This window comes from Rhinolophus sinicus, linkage group LG18, assembly GCF_036562045.2.
Source record: "Rhinolophus sinicus isolate RSC01 linkage group LG18, ASM3656204v1, whole genome shotgun sequence".
Taxonomy (NCBI): domain Eukaryota; kingdom Metazoa; phylum Chordata; class Mammalia; order Chiroptera; family Rhinolophidae; genus Rhinolophus; species Rhinolophus sinicus.
In genome coordinates, this window is record NC_133767.1 from 15,139,945 (window position 1) to 15,161,934 (window position 21,990).

The 21,990-nt window shown below is 54.8% G+C and overlaps 2 protein-coding genes across 3 annotated transcripts in view; one reads left to right on the forward strand and one right to left on the reverse strand.

Annotated features, from left to right (window-relative positions):
- Nucleotides 1-21,990, forward strand: part of IFT140 (intraflagellar transport 140) — an 88,196-nt gene that overhangs the window by 45,584 nt on the left and 20,622 nt on the right. The gene's annotated exons all lie outside the window — the stretch shown is intronic.
- TMEM204 (transmembrane protein 204) lies at nucleotides 538-20,301 on the reverse strand. Its single transcript, XM_019713170.2, has 3 exons — nucleotides 19,407-20,301; nucleotides 14,598-14,753; nucleotides 538-2,295 (listed from the first exon to the last, which is right to left on the reverse strand). The coding sequence occupies exons 1-3, from the start codon at nucleotides 19,684-19,686 to the stop codon at nucleotides 2,051-2,053; spliced, it is 681 nt and encodes a 226-aa protein (XP_019568729.2). The 5' UTR covers nucleotides 19,687-20,301; the 3' UTR covers nucleotides 538-2,050.

Below are 21,990 nucleotides of genomic sequence, written 5' to 3' on the forward strand. Positions count from 1 at the left end.
ATACTTCCCATCCCTCTGGGAAGAATTGCTACTAAACAAAAAGGGGTTTGATCATGAAAACTCAGAACAGTCGGGTGAAAATGCATTAAAATTGATCTGATAGAAGTTTTCAATCAAAGGCTGTCGACAAGCAGCTTCCTCTCCTTTCCTGAGAGAATTCATCCATTCTTCCCAAGAGCGTTTGACAGATTTTAATCGTGAAAGGGTAGAAAAATTATTGAAGAGTGAAACTAAAGTGGGAAGAGAAAGCTGGGAAGTTACATTGCCTGGAACAGGTTCCCTCATTTGCAGTGGTAGTTTCTGCAACACGGAAGCATCTTTCTAACTAGCATGTGACCCTAGTCCCTTGTCTTATTTCTAAAACAGTATGGCCAGATCTTGTTCCAGTTGGGAGGGCCTGTTCCACACCGGCCATTTCAACAAGACGACTCTTAGTTTGGGAAGTGGACCCGAGTGGCTGGATGGCACAGCCCGGCCTTTCTCTGATCACTTGTCATTTAATAGAAACACGATCACAGACCGTAATCAACCACGTGGCCAACTTTAAAACTTTAATGTACATTTATATAGTCATATACATAATATTATTAAAATTATACATCTTAAATATTCCATTATTCTTTTAAAAAACAATTATTTTTAGCATATGATCTGGAGGAAAGTCCATTGTCAGAAAGAAGCTCAGAGAGAGGAAGCTGTGACCTAAATATTCCCCATGAGTGTAGTGGTTGTGGGACAGGAATCTCACTGTTTCTATACTGGATGCTGAGATGGTCAGGCCACGGATGCTTTTAAATCGTCTCAATTGCTTTATGTTTTTTAAAGCACCAACCCCAACCCGCCATTCGTTCTGACTATCCTGGGGCAATATGGCTTCATATTCAGTCACCTCACTTCTCTGGAAGGTTAAAAGTAACAAAGCTGAACGTTTCTTGTGGGTCAGTTTCCCAGGCCAGAGGATGGCGACAGTGGTTCTGCCTGTAGGTGGCGTGAGTTCAAGCAGAGCTGCTCTTAGAGGACTGTGCTTATACAAGTAGCCAGGCCGTCCCAGTCCCCCGTCCCAGGTCCTTGGGGGTGGGGCCGGTTGTTAGGTGTTTCCTGTTCAGCCCCGGCAGTTTCGGCCTACTCGCCTCTCACAGATTTAGGTGCTGGGCTGTTTGCAATCAGTGTCGCATCGTGAAGGCATTCTGTAGCCCCCTGAGCATTTGGCTGAGGACAGGCTACAGATTTTATAGGGGAAAAAAGTGCACCGATCTCTGAATTTCTTTAAACAAATAGACTTTCCCCCTCTTACTCCGCCAACTGTGTGTCCACCATCATAGGGCCACAGTGTGCAGAGTCTAAGAACGTGGGCTTCAGATGAACGGAAACTGAGTAAGGATGTCAGGGATCCGAAGCCACACTCCCACCAGACTTTAAAAATGTGTCAGCCCCTCTCTCACCGCCATCCCACAAAAATAGCAGAAAACAGACCAAGTTCTTTTCACTACGTGGCAGCGTAGATGGATACAACACACACTGTATACAGTGGCAAGAGGTTTGCCCTTTATTTTAACTTAGAAAAATAATCCGGTGCAAACAGATGTTACTAACTCCATCCTGTTGTAAAGCCGTAATCATCTGGTTATAAATTCTGAGCCCCTCGAGGAAGATCACGGCCAGTTCCAGAAAAATCTCCCCGGGTGTCCTGCTTTACCAAAGTAAAAATGGCCGCGGACGCCCCTCTCAGCAGATGGAGAATAAATTAACCCCAGACCTGGGGGCCGAGCAGGACAGCCGCCGCTCCGCGTGGGCGTCTCAGATGCTAGTTTCCTCCTTGCGACATGCGTGCGCGTGAAGCCAGGTTGTGTGAGTGTCAGGAGGAGGCTGGCCCAGACGATATATGATCATAGAATGTATTTATATGTAATAGTAAACATACCTGTGTATCGTACATATGCATATATAGGAAGTCACACGAAGCGCCCGCTGCTGCACAGGCGGCCCGCTGGCTTCTCGATTGTTCGTTACAGTGGGATAGAGTCCTAAGCAGGGCGCCTGCCCGGCGGCCTCAGCACGGGGACTCCACGTAGTCATTCTCCAGCCCGCGGCGAAACCGCGCCGTCAGGGAGCGGCTGATGACGATCACCCGGGGGGCCATGCAGTCCTCCCGCCTGTGAAGAATGTTCCAGATGAGCATGGCTGCCGCCAGGGTGGCCAGGAGGCAGGCGCCAATGTTTAGGTAGCAAGACCAGGACAGGCTGGTGTAGGGGCCGATTCTATAGAATGTCACCAGTCCGATGACCAGGACGAAACCTGCAAACGAAAGACAAGTGTTGAGAAGGCCGTACTCAGAGCCAGGAAGAGGCCAGCAGAACTCCCGTGACACGGAGTCCCCAGAGAACCGGAGCTGCGCGTCTCCCTGGACCGTCGGTGCTGCCCGAGTGGGCGATGACCCCAGTTCTGGGTCCCAGTGCTTCCGTGTGGAGCTGCTCTGTGTTAGGCCTGTGTGGGTTTTTATGGCCCTGGGGTCTGGTGGCTGGGGGTCGTGCATCCGCTCGGTTCTGGCACAGGATAATTTCTAGGGGCTTCATAGGAAGGTCTGGTCCTGCACCCTCTCCCTGGGCTCCTCCAGGTGTCAGGCTGTGTCCTTAGTTGCCCTCCGCCTGGAGGTGACACTGACACGCGCTTTCCCTCAGCCCAAACAGACCCAGCAGTAACAGTGTAAGGTCCTCTCTGACTTTTATAAATGCTAAATTCCTTCAAAGTGAAAGCAAACAGAGAGATGTCCCAAATCTTACCTAGAAATCTTATCAGAGTGGTACTTAACTGAGTCCAAATTCCTGTTCTGTAGAGGTTTTTTTTAAGGAGGGCAGAGCCCACAGTGGCCCATGTGGGGATTGAACCGGCAACGCTGGTGCTACCAGCGCTACACTCTAACCAACTGAGCTAAGCGGCCACCCCCCTGAAGAGTCTTCTCGTTCTTAGCATTTGTGCCTAGAGGAAATAGAGCTTTTCTTTCAAAACTCAAGGCAGCCTAGAGCCTGCGCACTTAGGGAGGGGGCAGAAGCCGAGATTGGAGAAGCTTCCTCGTCTCCTGCCGGCGTGTTTGGTTTCTCCTCTCACTTCTGAATAGATGCATCTGGTTCTAGAATTTTCCACCCGCCCCCATCCTCCCCTTTCCCCTGCTTATTTTCCTCCCATACCTTTCTCTTCTCTCTGCAAACTCTAAGAGCAGAGAAGGGCAGGAGACCGTGCTAGGACTGGCCAGAGTCCCGCAGTGACCACGGTTCCCAAGGACTGGTCCATATTCAGTTTGTAACTAATAGCAAAGCATTATTTTCATAGTTTGACCTTCAAGGAGCGCCAAAGACTTGATTTGATTAGTTTCTACAGTAGGAAAGCCAGGGTTCTGCACCCAGGGTCTGTCGACTAGGATAACGGGGCAGTGATGTTTGATAGATTCAGGTCTGAATCTGGGCTAGAAACCCCGATGGCTGAGGCCACCACAGTCCTGCTGCCAAGGCCCGTCCACGTCCCCTGCCCTGGGCTCTGGCCAGGCGGAGCTGCTGCTGCTGCAGTCTCCCCTCCTGCCCTGCACTGTGACATCTGTACATCTGTTCATGCCGGTCCCTCCACTCCCCACGGCCACCCTGCTTTCCTCAGGAAGCCAGGTCGTGCACGACCAGCGTGGCCCCAGAGCAGAGAGCAGCAGTGATACCAGTTAAGGTTCTAGTAACTGTGTTAGAAGGTAGTGCCAGGGGCGGGTGGAGCTGGGGGATTTGGCCGACAGGCTTGCGTTTTCTAAAAGCACAAGCAACATGGTGTCATCGTCACTGTACTTTCCAGAAAGTATGAATTAAACATTCGTCTACCTCGGCCATGTCCTAAACAATGGTGACGGTGACTAATCTCTGTGTCAATCTTCTGCACTACTTGTGGAGCTTGTTATACATGGAAAGCTTCTGGATACTTCCTTTCTGTTAAAAATAACTAATTCTGTTTGTCATGCACACCAACGAAAAGAAACTTGGGGCATTTCTGCCTCCCAGGGAAGGGTGCATCCTCTGCTCACGATTTTATGGCACCAAGTGTCGCATTAGTGGGGAAAGGAGCTACAGCTTGTGTTTCGTGTCATGAAAATGAAGTACTTTGTGTGTCCCCTCTTTTTCACTATGTCTTTGGGCATTTCTTGTCAGCCACGGGGGCTTGTTATGCCTGGTTGCCACAAGACGGAGAAGGATGGGGCAGGATGGGAACTTTGGGACAGCAAGTTAGGAAGCCAGCTTATGTCTGACAGGAAAGGAGCAAGGCCCCGGCTGCCGGGCGCTCTTAGCAAGGCCAGTGGGTGGACAGTGTTAAAGACCAACGCGGTCGGAAGGAATTTATCCAAACGGCAGCAGCTGGTTTGCATCAGGCACCCACCCTGCGGAGGGATACAGACGCTTACCCTTGCTGTGGTTGAAGCCTGTTTTCTCCCTTTTTTCACTAAGCTTCCTTTTGGTTTGTGTGTCTTATAAGAACATTTTAAAAGTCTGTTATGTGGCCTCAGCTCTAATTCTACAGCATCGTTCCTCAAAGCAGAGCAGAGTGAAAGAATTGGGCCTCCCCGCGGCCTTCAGAGCAACGCCCTCTCACGGCTCAGTTATCTGTCTTGGGGTTGGTTTACACCACTGACGAATAAAGAGAGAGGACCTTGAATTTCACTGCAAAACATTTCAGTGGAGACCTGTGAATTGTGAGAACTGGAATGAAAGAGGCGACCCTCTACTGGAAAGGACTAAAACTCATTCACTCACCAGACTGGCCTAATTAGAAAGGGCAAAAACGCCAAGTGTCGGCCCAGATATGAGGCAGAGTCGGAGCTCAAGACAGCCGGGTGATGCCCAGGATTGCACCCAAGTAAAACACCTGCCAATCACAGAAAACACGACCCCAGCCCCAAATCAGCAACATCCAAAACTGGCATCCACAGGAGACAATGAGCTGCGGGCAGCCAGCAGCGGGAAAGAGGCGGGCGCACAGCGCATGAGCCATGCTGTACCAGGGAGGGTGAGCCGAGGTCAACAGGGACACGGGTACAACCACGTGCTCCTCTGTGCGTGGTCCACACAGGCTCAGCCGTCCGGCCGCCTTCTAGCAAACCTTGGAAAGGGAATAAAAGTATAAAAAACTAGGGAGTGGCTGCCACGAATGCCAGACAGTGGTTACCTCCCAGGGGTGAGAGGATGCAGCAGGAGGGTTCCCAGAGGTTTCTCCGAGGTCACCTCATTACGTCTTTAGCAGGACACGCATGTTTCCTTGAGTCCTTTGCATGTATATTTCACAATAAAACATTTAGAATATTTTAGAAGTACAACGAATTTTAGATTCTTCAGTTACAAGCCCTTCCTGAAGTCCGTCATGACACTGGCAATAGGTCTCTGCGTTTCACCTGCCCACGCTATGCCCGTCGGCCTTGTCACGGATGTTAATGCATCTGACACACTCCAGGCTTCTCCCACAGCTGCACCGTCAGCTCTGTAAGACACTTGCCACGTGCCCCCACGTACAACACGCCCCCATGGCGTCTTTGGCCCTAGGACGCATCTTGGCCTGGCCCTGCCTGGCCTCGAATCTCCCCCCCTCCTCCATGGCTGCCCCATCTCTGTCACGCTGAGGCCACGCTGGTGCTTTTCCACGCCTCTGAGATGCCACATTCCACTCTTTCTCGGGCTTTCCTGGTGCTGCTGTCCCCCTGTCCCTGATTGCTCAGTGCTCCGCTTAGTGGTCAAGGCACACGCCAGCCTCCTTCGGCTCAGAGCATGGCACCTCCTCCCGTGTGGCCCCCCCATTGATCTCGGCCTCCCAGAGCGTCGCCCAGGAATTACTTATTCAGTGGATTATTTGAGACAAATCCAAATAGCATGCAGTATGGTCACTGGGAAAGGAGACGTGATGAGTAACAGGTTCCACAGTCAAGTCGTCTAAGCTTCTTCATGACCAAAACCCATCAGAGGGACGACAGGACCTTGTTAGCCACGACTGAGCAGATGTCACTCAGCACGAGGCCAGGGGTGCTGTGCGTGAGTTCATGTGCGATGTGTTCAGCAGACCTGTGGCGATTCCACTCGCGTGCGCTCTGGGGGCTAAGGCGCCGTGGATTTGTTCTTGGGGAACTGGCATTCTTCTTGGGGGGGATGAAGATGAAATGAATCACTGCCACGTGGTCCACCTCACATGAGAGGCATTTAGGCTGCATGGCGTGGGCATGGGGGAGCAGCATCGTGCCAGAGAGCCGGGGCAGCCACTGGGCAAGTCCTCCCAGAGGGCAGCGCCAGGCTGGGCCTGTGACACCAGAGGCCAGTGTGCACTCCACGTGGTGAATGTGTTAACTCATGGAACCACCCCACAGAGTGTGTGAGCAAAGCAGCCGCCAGCTTCTGACCCCCGGGCAGTGCCAGGGCAGGACTCGGACACTGCCCTGCGCCCACACTCACATTCCCCAGCGGCGCAGGGCCACGCAGCTGTGTTGTCACTTCTTTTCTTCAGGTCAGTGTTGTAGGTTTTTGAAAATAGGGTAAGCTAAGATTCTGTAACCTTTGGGGTCTGCTTCTTCCTTCTTTGCCAACAAGGTACACAAACTCAGCTTTCAGAGCGCGTCTGTTTTTTCCACCACAAGATGAAAGAACACTCGGGAAGGAGATAATTGATTATAGACGTCTAAATTCGCAGACACCCGGGGCATAGCCTCCTCGGCCTGAAAACACAAGCAGGAGAGCGACAGAGATGGCCGGTCAGGGTCAGAGCAGAGCCTGATAAATGGCGTTTCTACAAAATGAAAACGAATGAGCCGCGCGTCCTCCTCTTTCATCATTTGTCTTGAAAACGGGTGAAAATCCAGCAGTGAGCGGCCCTGGGCTGTTTCCAGCACAGGTGTGGGTGTCTTGCTTCCTAGCTGGCGTAATTCAGAGTCTGCACATTAGTTGGCTTTTTTTTCTCCCCCGAGGAGAAGTAGAAAGGAAGTGTCTAGTTCTATATTCTAGTGTGGAAAAAGGCTAACAAAACTTAGGTTGGCATGACTTACTCTGTGTAAAGACCGGCATTGGCTTTTGTTTATTTTCATTCAACTTAAAACACATATAGTCAGAGAAGGGGTTTCTCTAACGTTGAAAAATACATTGAGAAAAACGTCCTCCTGCACCAGGAAGGTACAGAGAACCTATTGGAACAGTGAGCACAGGTGCCAAACTGCAGGAAAAGCCAGCCATGTCCCTGGCACAGGGACTCGTGCACTCTGCCTCTTCCCAGCAGGCTGCTAGAGTACCCACTGGCTCCCTGGCTGACAATCATCCAACCCTGCCCTGGGCCGACGGGGGCGGTAGGTACTGAACAGACACAGGGTACTCAGGGGTGTTCTGTGGGTGCCACATGTCAGTTGTAAAACGCCACAGAGATGTGGAAAGACAGCCCGTGTGGGCTCACAGCCTCGCTGCATTCCAGCCTCAGCCCTGACAATCGGGTCATCGCCGTGTGCAGACCTTCTCCTAAAATCAGCCTTCTACTTTCATAAAGTTCTCTGGCTGGGGGGAGAGGAGCAGTGTGGAGGAAGTAGATCCGGGGCTGCTCTGGCCTCAGCCTCAGGTTTTCCATTTCTGTCACAGCCTAATGTGCAGACCCCGTCTCTTCGCATAGTTGTCCCTGGAAGATTTCTCTCCCAAGCCTTGTCAGCGATGTTAAGGTTTGTCCAGAAACAAATCTGGGGGGGGGGGGGGAGTTTTAGCAAACGCACTGAATTCTGCACGTGGATTCGGTTCCATCCTCATGGATTTATGTTTCCAAAGCCAGCAGCCCCTTCCTGTGAGCCGGCCGCGAGGCGGGCAATGTGATTCACAGCTCAGCCTGCAGAGAGCCCTTTCCTTTCTCTTCCTTCCTGCCCGCTTCCTAGGGCGTCGGTGTCTGTCACAGGGCCTTCCGTTGACTGACTGTCAGCACACACAGGTGGCATAAGTGGAAAGACCGTGGGGCTGACCCCTGAGCTCTTCCCCCAGCACACCTGCCCCGGCGTGCACAGTGGCAGAACTGGCAAGGCAGGCGCCTGTGACTGAGAACTGACGTGACGGCTTCTAGAGAGAACATGTACAGAGCAGACTAGTTAATGAGCCGACTCAAGGCACGGCTGTGGTTGGGATCTTCCAACATTGTGAGCCGAAAAGCAGTGGTGGTCCCGTATTTCTCCCTGGAGGGAGGGATTCTGGAAACGGAAACGCTAAAAATGGTACAATTGATACGATCATAACACTTCCACGAGAACCGACGCTCCCAAGTTCTGCCTGACGCATCAGCTCTCTGAGCTGCACGGAAAAAAATGGAGGAGAAGGAAGAAATGAGAGGTGCGGTTAGGATGGAGACGGGGGCTTAGGTCATAGGTGCAGAGACAGAAGAGCAAATTGTCCAGACCAAACAACACACTGGTTTATTGTAAAAAACAAAAACTTACGTATTTCTGTGAGAAGGCCCCCGAGTCTAAGAAAACAGAGGAATTCCCCCCAGTTCCTGAGATGCCAAGACAATTACCATTTATCACCTCGAATGACCTCGGAGGGCTAATAGAATCAGCATTCTCGGGGTGGGGAGGGGTTGTGAGTGGCCTTTCGTGTGTTTATAGGTTTTGCCATCATAAGAAAAAGTCTAATGATTTCCAGAAGTGGAAAGAGGAAGGCAGCAGATCAGAAGCCATGTGAGGCTTTTAAAGTGGCTTTTGACCAGGTTCCACAGTAAACTGCCTTCTTAGTCATCCTGCTGAAACTTGAGAGGCGTCGTGTTCCAAGGAGGAGACCGCCTGAGGTGAGCGCGAGAGCCCGGCGCCGGAAATCGTTCTGGTGAGGACTGCTGTCCCTCAGCTACAGAGTGCGTGCGAGGAAGAGCCCATGTGTGAGATGACAGTGAGTGCTCTGCAGTGCCAGGCTGTGGAAATCGGGGTGCGGGTGCCCTGAAATGGACACGTGAAGGTTCCCTTATTTGAGAGAACAGCACAAAGCTCAGGCCTCTTGGGAGCTCCATAAAGGAGATGAGGAATCATGGGAGAATGTCCCCAAGGAGAGCCTAAGGCCATTATGAAGGCAGCTTATAATGAAATATGGAACAGCTGACTTCTGCAAAAATGGTTGTACTTTGCAACATTTCACTGCGGTTACTGTACTTTGAGAAAAACTGTTAAGTCTGAGAAAGGTCCAGGGCCACACGCCTGACTGACGAGGAGGCTAAACTAAAACTTCTGCAGAGATGGAGGGTGAGGGTTACTTATGAGGAGAGCTGATAAATCATAAACTAAGAATAATAACAAATATTGGAATAAGAAATCCATGGACGCCTGAGAGCGAGGGCCACGTACTTCAGAAGAAACACACTGATAAACCTGTGGCTAGTAGACCCGTGTTTAAAGGGAGGGTTTTAAGCCAGTGTTTAAAGGAAGGCAGGCCACTTGGGCTGAAAGCTCTGTGTTGGGACATGGCAAAGGGGACTGTGCTTTTTCTCAGACTGTCCTGGCTGTCACAGGTACAGATGGGTGCAGCCTGGGACACCGTTTCTAGGGTCCTTGAGTGCAGTGCTAGAGAAGTTTTTCAATTATATGCCAGTATTTTCCAAAAAGGATTGGAGGTGGCGTGTACACAGACTTGAGTGAGCAGTAGGGATGGGGGGGTGCTTAGGGAAGGGAACAGATGAGAAGCCCGGCCCTCTGTCTCCCGCGCCCCATCCCGCCTCCCATCACATGACCCCATCTCATCATCAGGCAAGACACTGGCTCCCAAGGTGCGGGGACGTGCCTGCTAGCCCAGGGCTCTCAGTAGTGGGGTCCACAAGTCCTCCACCCCAAGGAGAGCGCCAGCACGCCCTGATGGGATGGTGAGCCACGGGGGGTGCCAGTTATGTCCCCAGCCTGACTGAGCGTGGAGGGTCCAGTGTTCCTAGGCTGGACTCAGACACAATGCACTGCCCTGGAGGCCCAGTGATGGCTGAGGAGTTGCCTTTTAAAGACGCAACTTGACCCCAGAACAGAGCCCTGAATAACTGCTAGATCGTCCATCGCCGCCTAAACATGTCAGCCTTGGGCCACTCATGGTCAGTCCGTCCTGCATAGCCAACAGTGAGGGTCCAGGGGACCCTGTGAGCCCCTGGGGGGCTGCGAGAGGGTCACACTTTGGAAATTTCAGAGTCCTCTCCCCAGCATTCTACCTGGGAGGGTAGGCTGCCCATGGGGTGGGTCAAGGGAGCGCCTGGCTGGCTGTGGCACTCACAGTGGTCTCAGGTAGAGAGCCCTCACCCTGACAAAGAGCGCAGAGCACGTGTCTAGGGACTGAAAACATTGCAGTGTGGTGCGGTCCAGCAGGACTAGGTGGGAAATCAGAATGACGGGAGCAGCAAGCCTGACTGCAGACGGCTACAGGTCTGTAGGCCTGCGATAGCTCTCCCCATGGCCCAAAGAGCAGAGGGATGAAATAACTCATCCAAAGCTAGGCAGCCTGGGGCGGCCGGATGGCTCAGTTGGTTAGAGCGCGAGCTCTGAGCAACAGGGTTGCCGGTTCGATTCCCACATGGGCCATTGAGCTGCGCCCTCCACAACTAGATTGAAGACAACAAGCTTCCGGAGGGGCAGCCAGATGGCTCAGTTGGTTAGAGCGCGAGCTCTCAACAACAAGGTTGCTGGTTCAATTCCCCTCATCTGCAACTAAAGATTGAAAACAGCAACTGGACTTGGAGCTGAGCTGCGCCCCCCACAACTAGATTGAAGGACAACTACTTGAAGTTGATGGGTCCTGGAGAAACACATTGTCCCCCAATATTTCCCAATAAAATTTATTAAAAAAAAGAAAGAAAGGAAAAAAAGCTAGACAGCCTGCTGCAGAGCCCACTCTCACCCAGACACCCATGGCAATGCTCGGCCATCCTCAGGAACCCCGAGGTGCCTGCCAAGCTGGGCTGCCTGCAGAGTTCACGCTGGCTTTCTACGCTGTTCCCATGTGGAACGTGGGTCGTCAGCATCTGCAGTAATCAGAGGCCGAGAGTAACCTTTCACCTTTCATAGGTGGCATCCTCTGATCCCCATTCAACTCTGCTTTCCCGGCTCTGCCTGTGCCTTCCTGCACACAGCAGTGAGGCCACAGACACGAAGGAACAGAGGAGCAGTGAGAGGAGGAATCGGGAACCAAGGAGCAAAGGAAGGTCTGCAGAGTGAGCCAGAGCGGAGCTCACGCAGGTGTGAGGCCGTCGGAAGGGAGCGCTGAAAACACCTGGCAAGGCAGGGCCCGAGCACCACAGCTGGTGGTTCTGGGGCTAGAGCGGCCTGTTGGCCCCCACACGACAGGCCCTCATGACACCTCTGCTGCCAGCACACGAGGAGCGTGTGACTGCAGCCTCGCTGCTCTGGGCCCTCCGGAGAGGTCTCCAGCACTCCCAAGTTGGATTGCCGACAGACTGAGTGACAGGCCGAAGAGGAGAGAAGAAAGGAAAGCCTGACGGTTGGTGTCTGCCATGTACTGGTTACAACAGAAAGAACCAAGAGGAGGACGAGGGGAGACGGGGAGACAGCGGCCCCAGGGGACAGCGCAGAGCCATTCCATGGTGACTGTACCTATCTCATCGGCCACTGTGTGACCCCTGCCTCCCGAGAGTCTGTTGGACACCCAGCGGGGGACAGGGGTGAACTTGGGCACCTCAGGCCTGTGTCCCTAACGTGCAGAGTGTTTTCACCACAGGGAAAATGAAGCCTTTTCGCAGCATATTCAGCTTATCGGGTGGGGGTGGAATACGGAAAAGAAAGGAATTTTTTTCACCTTTAAGTCAGTTAAAATTACACTTTTGGAAAATTCTGCAAAGAAATTGGAAACGTGTGCATGATGGCCTGACTACAATAGAGCACACCAAGTGACACGGCTGATAATTCACATTTTTAACCTGGAAACAGCCATTTCATAGGGTTCCCGTGTCACTGTCGCTGTGACAGGATCCTTTGAGGCCTTAGCTCTAAGGAGCAGGGGACTGTCCATTTACAGACCCAGGCCCAGTGTCGTGCCGTTGTGTTTTGTGCCCAGAAATGGTGGTGGAATGAATGAGCCAGGGAGCAGACTCCCATCCCCTCGGGCTGCGGTGCCAGGCAGCGGTCCTGTCAGTGTCTCTGGCTGCTTCCAGCTTTTCCTGGCCTCGGGTTAACACCATGTGCTTTTCCCTTCCTCGTTCTCTTCCCCTGCCCACCCTCTGGCCCATGCACTGGGGACTCAAGGTTGGCTTGCGTAACAGGTACTAGCAGGCATTTCCCCCTCCTGGGACAGGATATCCTGGCGCCCTTCAGTCTCTCCCTGACTGTTTAAAACGGACCGGAGCACAGGAAAAAACCTAACTCTAAAATTAGCAGCATGATAGAAGAAAGGCACATAGCTGCATTCTGTACTGTTTGTCAATGAGACAAGTCTAAACAGGGCCAAATGCATTTCCTTTTTGGGCAAAACAGATCTATTGGGGGTAATGGTCAGACACCAAGGAGAGGGCTGGCCTGCGGAGACAAGAGGAACCATCTGAAACGCCATGGACTGCCCCTCCGTGCTTCTGGCTTTTTCCATTGGCTTCTGTCTGTCTGAGGGTTTTTTAATAGAGCCTGGTCCAACCTTTCCAGAGGTTGTGATGGCCTGGAAATACTCAGGAAAGGAAGCACGGTACCCCTGCCCCCGCCTCGCCAGGACAGGCCCCCAAGAGACCTTTGGCAGCCATCCCCCCAGGGTTGCTGTGAGCAACTTGATTTTAGTTAATGGGGCTTCCCCCCTTTCGAGTTTTAAAAAATGTTATTTGTGAACAACACTATCTTGCTCTAAAATAAGAGTTTGCAGGAAGTGAGATATCAGTTTCACACCAAACCCACACTAATTCTCCTAATAATTCTAAGTAAGCATTTCAAAGACATTTCTTAAGAAACGCAATGGCCAATTCGATTATCCCGCTAGGAGTTATTTTCAGAGCAAGAACTGTTACTTTCATTTCCTTAATGCCACTAAAATATCTGTTTTTAATCCAGCTTTTCCAATCACGTTTCAAAATCTTCCACTTCCTTCTTGGAGAGATGGAATTTGAGATACCCCCGTGTGATGGACAGGGGCCATTTCAGTGAGTTAGAGAAACCAATTCTGTTTTATGGCCCTAAGGTCAGCAGAGGGCAAACGGGTATTTTTCCTAACGGTATCCCTATCACTTGGAATGTCTGGGTTTTTACCCACATTCCTGGAGAAGGGACGAAGGCAGGAGTGATCCGGGATCCCACTCAACCTGCCTCATTAATTCTCAAAATCATTCCAATGGGGGTACACTTCATGCCTGCTTTGCAGGTGGGTAAACTGAGGGGCGAATTGGGTCACACGGATAGTAAGTGATGGAGCCAAGATGCACTCCCGTCCCCTTCACGCCAGACCCTGTGCTGTTCCCTGCTTGGCCCTCAGGACCCGCTCCCACATCCAGCCTGGGCCATGGGGAAGTGACCGTACCATGACCACCTTCCATTAACGGTGTGAAGGAGTGCCTTTCCGATTCCCACCCAGGCGCTTTCCAGCACACAGACATCTGCCAGTCTGTCAGCCTCATTCTGGAAATTGTGTTTCTCCAGAAGAATAATGGCCAGGATCTATTATTCCTGGAATGATTCACTTCAGACTTCCTGCCATTTCTTCTACTGGCTCGTTGGAACGGCACCTTCCACACAGGGACGTGCTGCCGTTCTCCACTGAGCAGGTTGGCTGTGACGCCTCCCACCCTGGCCACTGCAGTCTCTGTCCCCATTGGACCGGACCAGACGTTTCCCCAGTAGGTAGCAGAAAGCCTGAACATCCCCCAAGTTTCCACGATTAACCCCGAGCCAGCGGCGGCAAAAAGAAACAGACGTTGAGGGAGACTGGCCGAGCCGCCCCCTGTTCCTGGGGGTGACGGTGCCTCCATGGCCACCATGGAACCTCCTGGAACAATTCCATTCATAATTCACAACGACGCTACCATGCTCACCCTTCCAAGACCACAAGGTGTGCTCATGCGATGCCCCCATTTCAGCCTATAGTCGCCCCTGGAGGCCACAGTGGCTTCCAGATTGTTCCAAAGGGGCTCCCTTCCTGATGTCCCTGGGCTCTATGGCAAAGCGGGGCTGCCTCACCTCGCCAGGCATGCGCTCAGAGGGCACTTGTCCCTCTCCCCAGGGCAAGGGCAGGCACTTCACTGCTCCTCCCAGCTGTTGCGCCGTCTCGGGAGGGCATGAACCCAGGCTACCCAGCACACGGGCTGCAGAGAAAATACCAGATACCTAAGGCTTTGGAAGGTAGAGCACGTCACCCGCGTGCCAGCACCTTGTCTCACCATGGAGAAGGGCCGGGGGCCACGGCGATAGAGACAGAAAGCCAGTGCTGCTTGCATCCTCCGTGCTCACCCCCTACCATGTGCATGTTTCTGTCTTGCTTCCACCCATGGTGATCAGTGGGGCAACAAGTGGAGCACAGGGTGACCCCAGGAGGTCGCCTTGACATTAGGAGGCCACAGTGGGCCTTTCAGCCCCAACAGGAGCTGAGGGAGCCACGGCTCTGCCTGCCCCTCTGGGGGCCCACGGTACTTACTTGCCAGCTGGAATGCAGCGGCCATGGCCTCCTCCCAGCACTGGGAATCGGGCGACATCAGGGGTAGGCCCGTCAGCCCAAGGACGAAGGTGAGCTGGCCCGCAGCGAGAGCCACCGTGGCGACCAGGTTGCAGGCACGCATCATGTCGAACTGCACTGTGAGGGACCAAGAGGGAGAACGGGGTCAGTGCCGGGCAGGCCCCGGGGGCTGCGCCTCCCTCCGTCCTGCAGTCATTCCTCTGTCTGCGCTGAGAACCTTGCCCATCTCTTTCCCTCCCCCCACAACCGGGGCTCCTTGCACTCTGCTCCCCCAACCACACCTGGTCCAGGAGTGAGGTGCAGGGGACATGGACACACAGCAGAGGGGGACAGAGCAGCCTCCCGGACGAACCTCAGAGGCAGAGGCAGGGGCAGCAGCGTGTGGTCGGGAGGTCTAGCCCCTGATGGCCTCTGATTCACAGCTCTGCACCGCCTGCATCTTTGGCGCTGTGGAGCCGAGTCAAAAGGAGGTGCTGTGCCATGTCCCACCTCGGAGGGTCCGCTCCTCCTGCCCGTGGTACTCCAGCTGCTTCCCCATCGCTGTCCTTCTGTCACTCAGGGCCTGAAGGGTCTCGTCCTTGCCCCGTCCCAGGCCTCCTCCCAGTGCCGGCTCCGGCCTGGGGGTGGCACCACTGGCTCCGAGGCCAGCATGGATGAGGCAGGACTGTGGCAGAGGCCCCGGCTGCTGGCAAGTCAGCAGCTTCTGGAAGGAGAGCCCAGCACCCAAGAAGCATGAGAGAGAAAGAGAGAGCCCACGTGGGCATGCCACTAGACGGATGACAGTCACCACTGAATGAACTCTTCCCCTTGAGTCAAGCTGAGCGCTGTGGGTTCTGCTGTCTCGCTCACTTTTCCCAGGTGGACTTCACTCCCGGGGAACGGAGCTCAGGATCTGTAGTCTTCAGAATAACCGCAGGAACGTAACTGCCATCTCCAGGAATGCTGACACTCCGCTGACCCTTTACAGCGCCAGGGGACAGGAGGCAGGGGCCCGGTGAGGTCGTGGGAGCCCCAGTGGTATGAGCAGGGCCAGGCCTGGTGTGGCTGTGGGTCCAGAATGCCAGGAGAATGGCAGCAGTGCTCTTTGAGCCTTAGCATAGGGGACACTGGACTCGTGCTCGCTGGGGTCTGAGATGTCCTCACCTCCTCCAAGGCTGCAGACATCAGCTTAGGCTAGCCCAGGTTCAGGCTGATTTGCTGGAACCTTCCTGGCTCTTCGCTCGGTCTTCAGGGGCATCTGGAGGCACCGCCGGCCTGATGGCCCCGTCAGGATGGGGTACGCCCAGGTGGCTCTTTCCCTCTTTGCTTGGGAAAACCAGCTAACTTCCCGTGGAGCAGCTGTTCCCAATGCTCTTTATATCTTCTTCCCACTTGATTTTCTTTGCAATTATTTTCTTATATGACGACACAGAGACTGTGCTTCTTTAAAAGATGGTAGCTTTTGGGAGGTGGCAATGACACCAGGGACAAGGGCGTTAAACGTGACGGAGGTTAACGTCACAGAGCCGAGTGCTGGCTTCACAGCCAGGCCCAGAGAAGCCCGTGCAGTCTCCCGAGCTCAGCCTTGCAGGTGAGGAAAGACCTGAATGAACTGCTGGCCAAGGAGGGCAGCGGCGTGCGGCGGAATGAGCGTCAGGGGACGGCCGCAGGGGTGCGTGTTGGTGTAGTGAAGCCACATGACTGAAGCTCCCGGAGCCCGGAGCAGAGCGCCAGGGGCCCGGCTGCCATGCCCACTGCTCGTGCTCGGCCCAGCGCCAGCCTTCCTGGCGGCTCTGAGCATACAGCCCTGTGCCACACAGCCTGGCAGTGGCTTCATGTGGCGTTCCCACCGCACACGCTGCTGCACAGGGGCCCCTGCCTAAGTCACCAGGTCCCCGTGGACCCGAGGTGGTGAAGTTGTCTAGAGGGTGTAAAGGAAGAACAGGTGACCGCCTGCAGACCCGCCACGTTGCCTGCCTCTCCTCTCAGCCATGCTCCCTTCTCCAGCCACCCAGAGGGGACCTGTCCTGGCTGGAACCCACCAACTGTTGTACAGGGTTCTCACACTACCTGTGTGCGTAGCCTGGGCAGCAGCACCTGGATTTTAAGGAGCCCAGTGAGGATGGGGCACGAATGTCTTCTGGCCAGACAGATGTGGCACAACTGTGTGTCTGCTGCCACCAAATGCCCTTCTGCCTTTCCACTGAGACTCAGGCCACCCCCCTGGGGCCGAGAGCAGCGCAGCGAATCACCTGTGGGTCGGTGGGTGGGGCAGGGGCCCCCCTGAGGGAGCGCTGGGCTCCAGCCCCCTGCCCAAGATTTAACTATGTTTATTCGCGATGCACCTCGCTTCAGAAAAAGAACCGTGAGTGCCTGACAGAATGCATGAAATATGGAAAGATGAGAGATGGCAGAGAAAACAAGGAACAGAGTAAGACTAACCCTGAATTTAGGTTGTGAGGTCTCCTCAGGAGCCAGAGGGGCACCTCAAGTCCGCTGGGTCATGCCCCAAAGCACCCAGGGAAGAAAGATCCACCTGCTCAGAAATAAAAGTCAGGATCACCGCATACTGCCCAGCAAGCATCCTCGAAGACAGGACCCAGCGTGACTGGGCAGCTGGAGGACCCGCGCCCCCGACCTAGCACTGACCCCCGCGCCCCCGACCCAGCCCGCTCAGGGTGTGCAGCAGCACAGAGGCCCCTGCCCAGAGCTGAGACTATTGGGTGATGGCCCCCCTCCACGTTTGCCACAATGACCATGGAGCAACTCTGAGCTCCCCCCGGCAGTGCCAGGACCTCGGGCACCGAGCTGACAGGAGCCTGTCCACTGTCCCCGAGCTGCTGCCCTGGCTGTCTGTCACAATGTCGAATCTCTAGGACAGCCTGGCTCTCTGGGCAAAGCAGGGTGACCTGTGACAGGGGACGTGCTGCTTCTCCTTGGTGCCCCTAGATGGGTGCTCAGGCTTGAACTGTGACTCCTGCTTCCAGGGACTGTCAGCTCTGCAGCCCAGACCCCATTGCCCTGTCGTGACTGATGTGGAGGGTGTTTATGCAGAGCCAGCGGGCATTGTCCGAGGACTCCTGCCGCCTCCGCCCGATCTCTGCATCCCGGCTACATCGGCTACACCTGGGACAGCTTGGGCTGGGTTAATAAGACTGGGTGCCGGTTTGATTTAAGGTGGCTGCCAGCAGCCCCAGCTCCAGACCACCGGGGCCTGGACGCCAGCGTGCTTGTCATATTCCGTCACACGGAGCTGATGTGAAGTCGGCTCACTTTCTTCCATTCGGTGTTGCTCAAGAGAAGCTCCTGCAGACATTTCCCTTGTTCTGACCAAATATTGGATGCTCAGAGATTCACGAAGGGTCAGCTGCCACAAATGCCATGCTAATGGTGAGAGGATATATTTTAAGTTGGTCAGGGAGCGTCTCTGGTGGTCAGGGAGGCGAAGGCCAGCTGTGTGGGGGTCAGGAGGCCCCCTGGTGTCCTCCTGGCCTGAGGTGACCAGGCCTCAGCAATGGGGACAGAGGTGATGGGAAGCCCACACTGGAGCCACCATGGGGCCACTGGCTTTCACTGCAAATCAGGATGGTCCCCAAAACCAGAAGAACCGTTCTTGACCAGCAAGCAACCCAAGTCCAGCTGCATTTATCCGGCTTTCCAGACCCTCTGAGTTCTGAGAGCTCACAGAAAATTCTGAGGTCATTCATGCAGTTCGATTTTTTAAAGAGAGGTTTTCGTTCCCTGCTTGCAAAGGAGGAGGAAGTGACAGACAATCACAGCCACCACTCCACAGAAGACCCCCTCGGGCCGCAGTAAGGGGCTGCGTGCACAGAGCAGCTTGCATACCCTCGAAGACCTTGGCCAGCCACATGCCTGCGTTGTCTGCCCATGAAATGGGGCACCATCCCCCACCCTAGAATCCCTCGCATTCCTTCCGAGCCCATCCCATTGGCAGTTGGGGACAGTCACACACCAAGCACATCACATGCCTGTGTTGCTTGAGGACTTTGGGGACACCGTCTAGCAAAGGCCCGGCTGAAGCCTCACGTGTCACGTTTCCTTAAAGACCAGCATTTGTCTTCAGAACGGATGATGCCTCCCTTCGAGTTAGACCCTCTCAGCAATGTAAAGAGTCATCACAGGGAGACCTTTCCCCGTTAGCCACCATGACTATTTAGATGACAGGCGTCTTCAGACATAGGAACCCTTCCATCCCGTCCATGCAAACCTGACTCTATTTTCAAAGTCAAGTTCCCAGCTTCCAGAATAACGGTAAACCCAGTGCCCGGCATGACCAACCAGGACCCGTGACCACGGGGTGGAGAGGGTGAGGGTTCTGCCCTCCTGAGCCCACATGCTGTCAGCCCTGGCCCCCCTGCCCCCCGCATTGCTCACCACCGTAACAACCTTGACAACTGTGGAATGAAGTCAGAACTTAGCCACGTGTTCTTAAGCTTCTTGTTTATTCTTCTCATTAACAACCTTAATTTTCCACCAGGAAAAATGAATTTGCCTTGATTTGGTTAACGACGCTGTCCTTTAGCTCTACATAATGGCAGAGAAAAGCCCACTGTTGCATGAGAACTGTCATGAAAGAGCAGAGGCAGATCTGGGCTGAGCAGGAGTGACACGTGCTAGTGGCTCGCGAGGGAAGGGTGGGCATGGAGCTCCGGGCCTGCCCGGTGTCCCCAAAAGCCAGCGTCACCCCTCAGAGCAGAGCAAACACACAGGCGGTGCAAGGCTATCGGGCCCCGCCCGCTCTCAAGGAGACAGAAAAGTAAGCAGACTTACATTTGACGGTGCCTCGCGATTCCTGGAAGCCTGCCGCCTCGGAGCCCCAGCCCAGGGGCTCACAGTCCCGTGCCTCTGCCTGCCCGAGCTTGACCCCAGGGCTCGGCCCTCCCCGGGCCCTGTCCACCAGCCAGCAGGACCTCCACAGCCCCACGCTCCGTTTGCGCCCATCTTCCAGCGTCTGGTACACCCAGTTGGGGGTGAAGGCTGCCGCGTTGTTGAGGACCAGAGACACCAGGGCCACCAGCACGGCCGTGGCCACCAGTTTCTGGACAGTCATCGTTGGCTGCCAGTGCCGTCTGTGTGTCGTGGAGAAAGTCCCAGACCCAGTCAGCTGCTATGGCCAGGGAGAACCGAGACGCTGCTAGGGGCGGCTAGAGGACATCACCGCTCATTCTCGGAGGGTCAGAAGGCCCGTGTGACAGTGACAGGTGAGCCCTCCTCACGGTCCTCCTTACCCTCCTTCCTGCACCTGGAGCAGGGCCAGGCGTGAGGTGAAGGCGGCTGCATGGCCCATCCCGGGAAGGAAGCAGGGCACCTGTGAGAGCCTCGAGTCCTGAGTGCGCCGTCGTCCTGGGAAGCAGCGGCCCAGGGAGGCTGGAAGCCTTTTCTCGCCCACACAGAACAGAGTCACTGGAGAGAAGAGGCAGTCGGCAACGTGGGTTCAGCTGGGCCTCACTCCTTGGAACCAGCTGAGCTCAGAGCAATGCGAGCACGGCAACCAGGCTCTGAGCAGGGCCTCAGGAACAGTGGGGTACCGCGGCCTCTGTGCTGTCCGAGCCCCTGCCTGGTGCCTCTGCCACAAAACGGCTGGTCCTGGAAAGCAGAGAGCCTGCTGCAGGGAAGTGAGTGTGTGTGTGTGTGTGTGCACGCGCGTGCGTTTTCCCCCTGTCTCTCAGCAGAGAGGAAATGGTTGTTTTTGAGGCTGTTTTTGGTGAGCTGGAGGGCGTAGCCAACTGCAACAAATAGCTGCCGGCCACAGCAGCCAGACACTAACAGGATGTGTTTCCTGATAGGAAAGGCAGGGGGGCCTTCTGAAGTCCTGCTCCGGGACCCTCCTCCCCGGCTCCTCCCCATCTTCCTTTCCAAAAGGGAGGGCCCGGGATGCTGGCCTGGAGCAGCCCCACGGTCCCACCTGTCTGTCTTGGACGCAGCCAGCTGGGCACTCAGGTGCCACAGAGCAGCTGCAGAGGCAGCTACTGCCCACAGTGCTCTAGGCAGCCTCCTCACTGGGTCTGGGCCTGGAGACAGCGGCACGGAGCTCAGGGCAGGTAGGGCGCTGCTGACCAGCCACCCGCCCAGCCCTTGCTCTTTCCCCCAGCACAGAGTGTGCCAGGGCCGGCCGTCGACACAGGGAGATACAGATAGAGGAGGGAACTGCTTGGAGGGGAGGGCAGCGGAGGAGGTGGCTGTGATGGGGAGGTCCCCTTAGATAGGCCCCCACCTCCCAGCTCAGACCCACTTGATCCCTAGATCTGGCAGGTCAAGGGCCCCACTTAGAGAACTGCCAGACCAGGGCATCGTGCTTGAGGTTCAAGAAGGCAGGGCTCTGGACATGCTGTGCCGGGCACCCAAGGAGGCCTGAGGGGAACGAGAGAATGTGATTTCTGGCCTGGGCTGTTTGCTGCTGATGGGATAGCAACCTGCACAGCTGATAAGGGACCAGGTCCATCACGACGTGTGCTGTTGTACCTTGAACAGAGCCGTTAAGCTGCTGGGGGCTTGTACACACCTTCATCTGCTCTGCTCAAACCCTCCTGAGCCCGCAGACCAACACTGTGGGAGGGTTGTGACACCCACAGCCAGCACTGGGTCGCTCACCCAACCAGGGCCTCAGCGGCTATGAGTGAATGAAAAAGCACATGTGCACCACGGTTTGTGGGTACACACCTAAGATGTGTAGTAAAAGCCCTAGGGCTCCGGGTAACAGCACGTGCTGCCCCAAGGTGTAGGGAGGAGTGTCCTCACAAGAGAGAAGTTGGGGCTCAGAGAGGTCACGGAGATGATGAGACGACCTCAGTGAGGGCACAGCTGAGCTGGTCTCAGCCCTCACCTTTCACCTCCCGCTTCTAGAGCCCTGGAGAGTTCCCAGCCTGTGTGGACACCAAGCAGGGGTCCGGCCAGCTCTGGAAGCCCCGGAAGCCCCTGCCCGCAATGCTTTCGATCCCATGTTTATACAGGGCCTGTACGTGTAGCACGCAAAGCGAGACCCCCTCCCTCACATCACCAAATCTATGTTCCTGAAAGGAAGGTGGTCTTTGGAGAATCGCAGGTCCCGAAAAATGTCTGTGCATCAGTTCCCTGAGGGATTTGACCTATTTTAGGATTCTCCCACTTTCTGTCTTTCCTTGGCTTGTATCAGGAGAAAAGCTGCTGTTCCTTCTCTCCTCCTCCCTGTGGTCCCGTTCTCAGCACCAGAGGCTTGATGTGGGGGAGGGCCCATGGTCCTGTGTACCCCTGTACCCGCACGCAGCCCCCTTCTCTGAGGAAGACGGCGGCCAGCAGTTCAAACACTCAGAGTTCCTGAGCACACAGTGCAGTAGATGGAGGCCTCGAAAAACAGTTTTCCCAAGTCTCCTCCTTC

Coding starts and splice junctions, on each gene's coding strand:
- TMEM204 (XM_019713170.2), bottom strand. CDS start 19,686: ATGACTGTCCAGAAACTGGTGGCCACGGCCGTGCTGGTGGCCCTGGTG. Junction 14,754..19,406: donor ATCGCGAGGCACCGTCAAAT/GTAAGTCTGCTT, acceptor GGTCCCTCACAG/TGCAGTTCGACATGATGCGT. Junction 2,296..14,597: donor CGCTGCATTCCAGCTGGCAA/GTAAGTACCGTG, acceptor TTTCGTTTGCAG/GTTTCGTCCTGGTCATCGGA.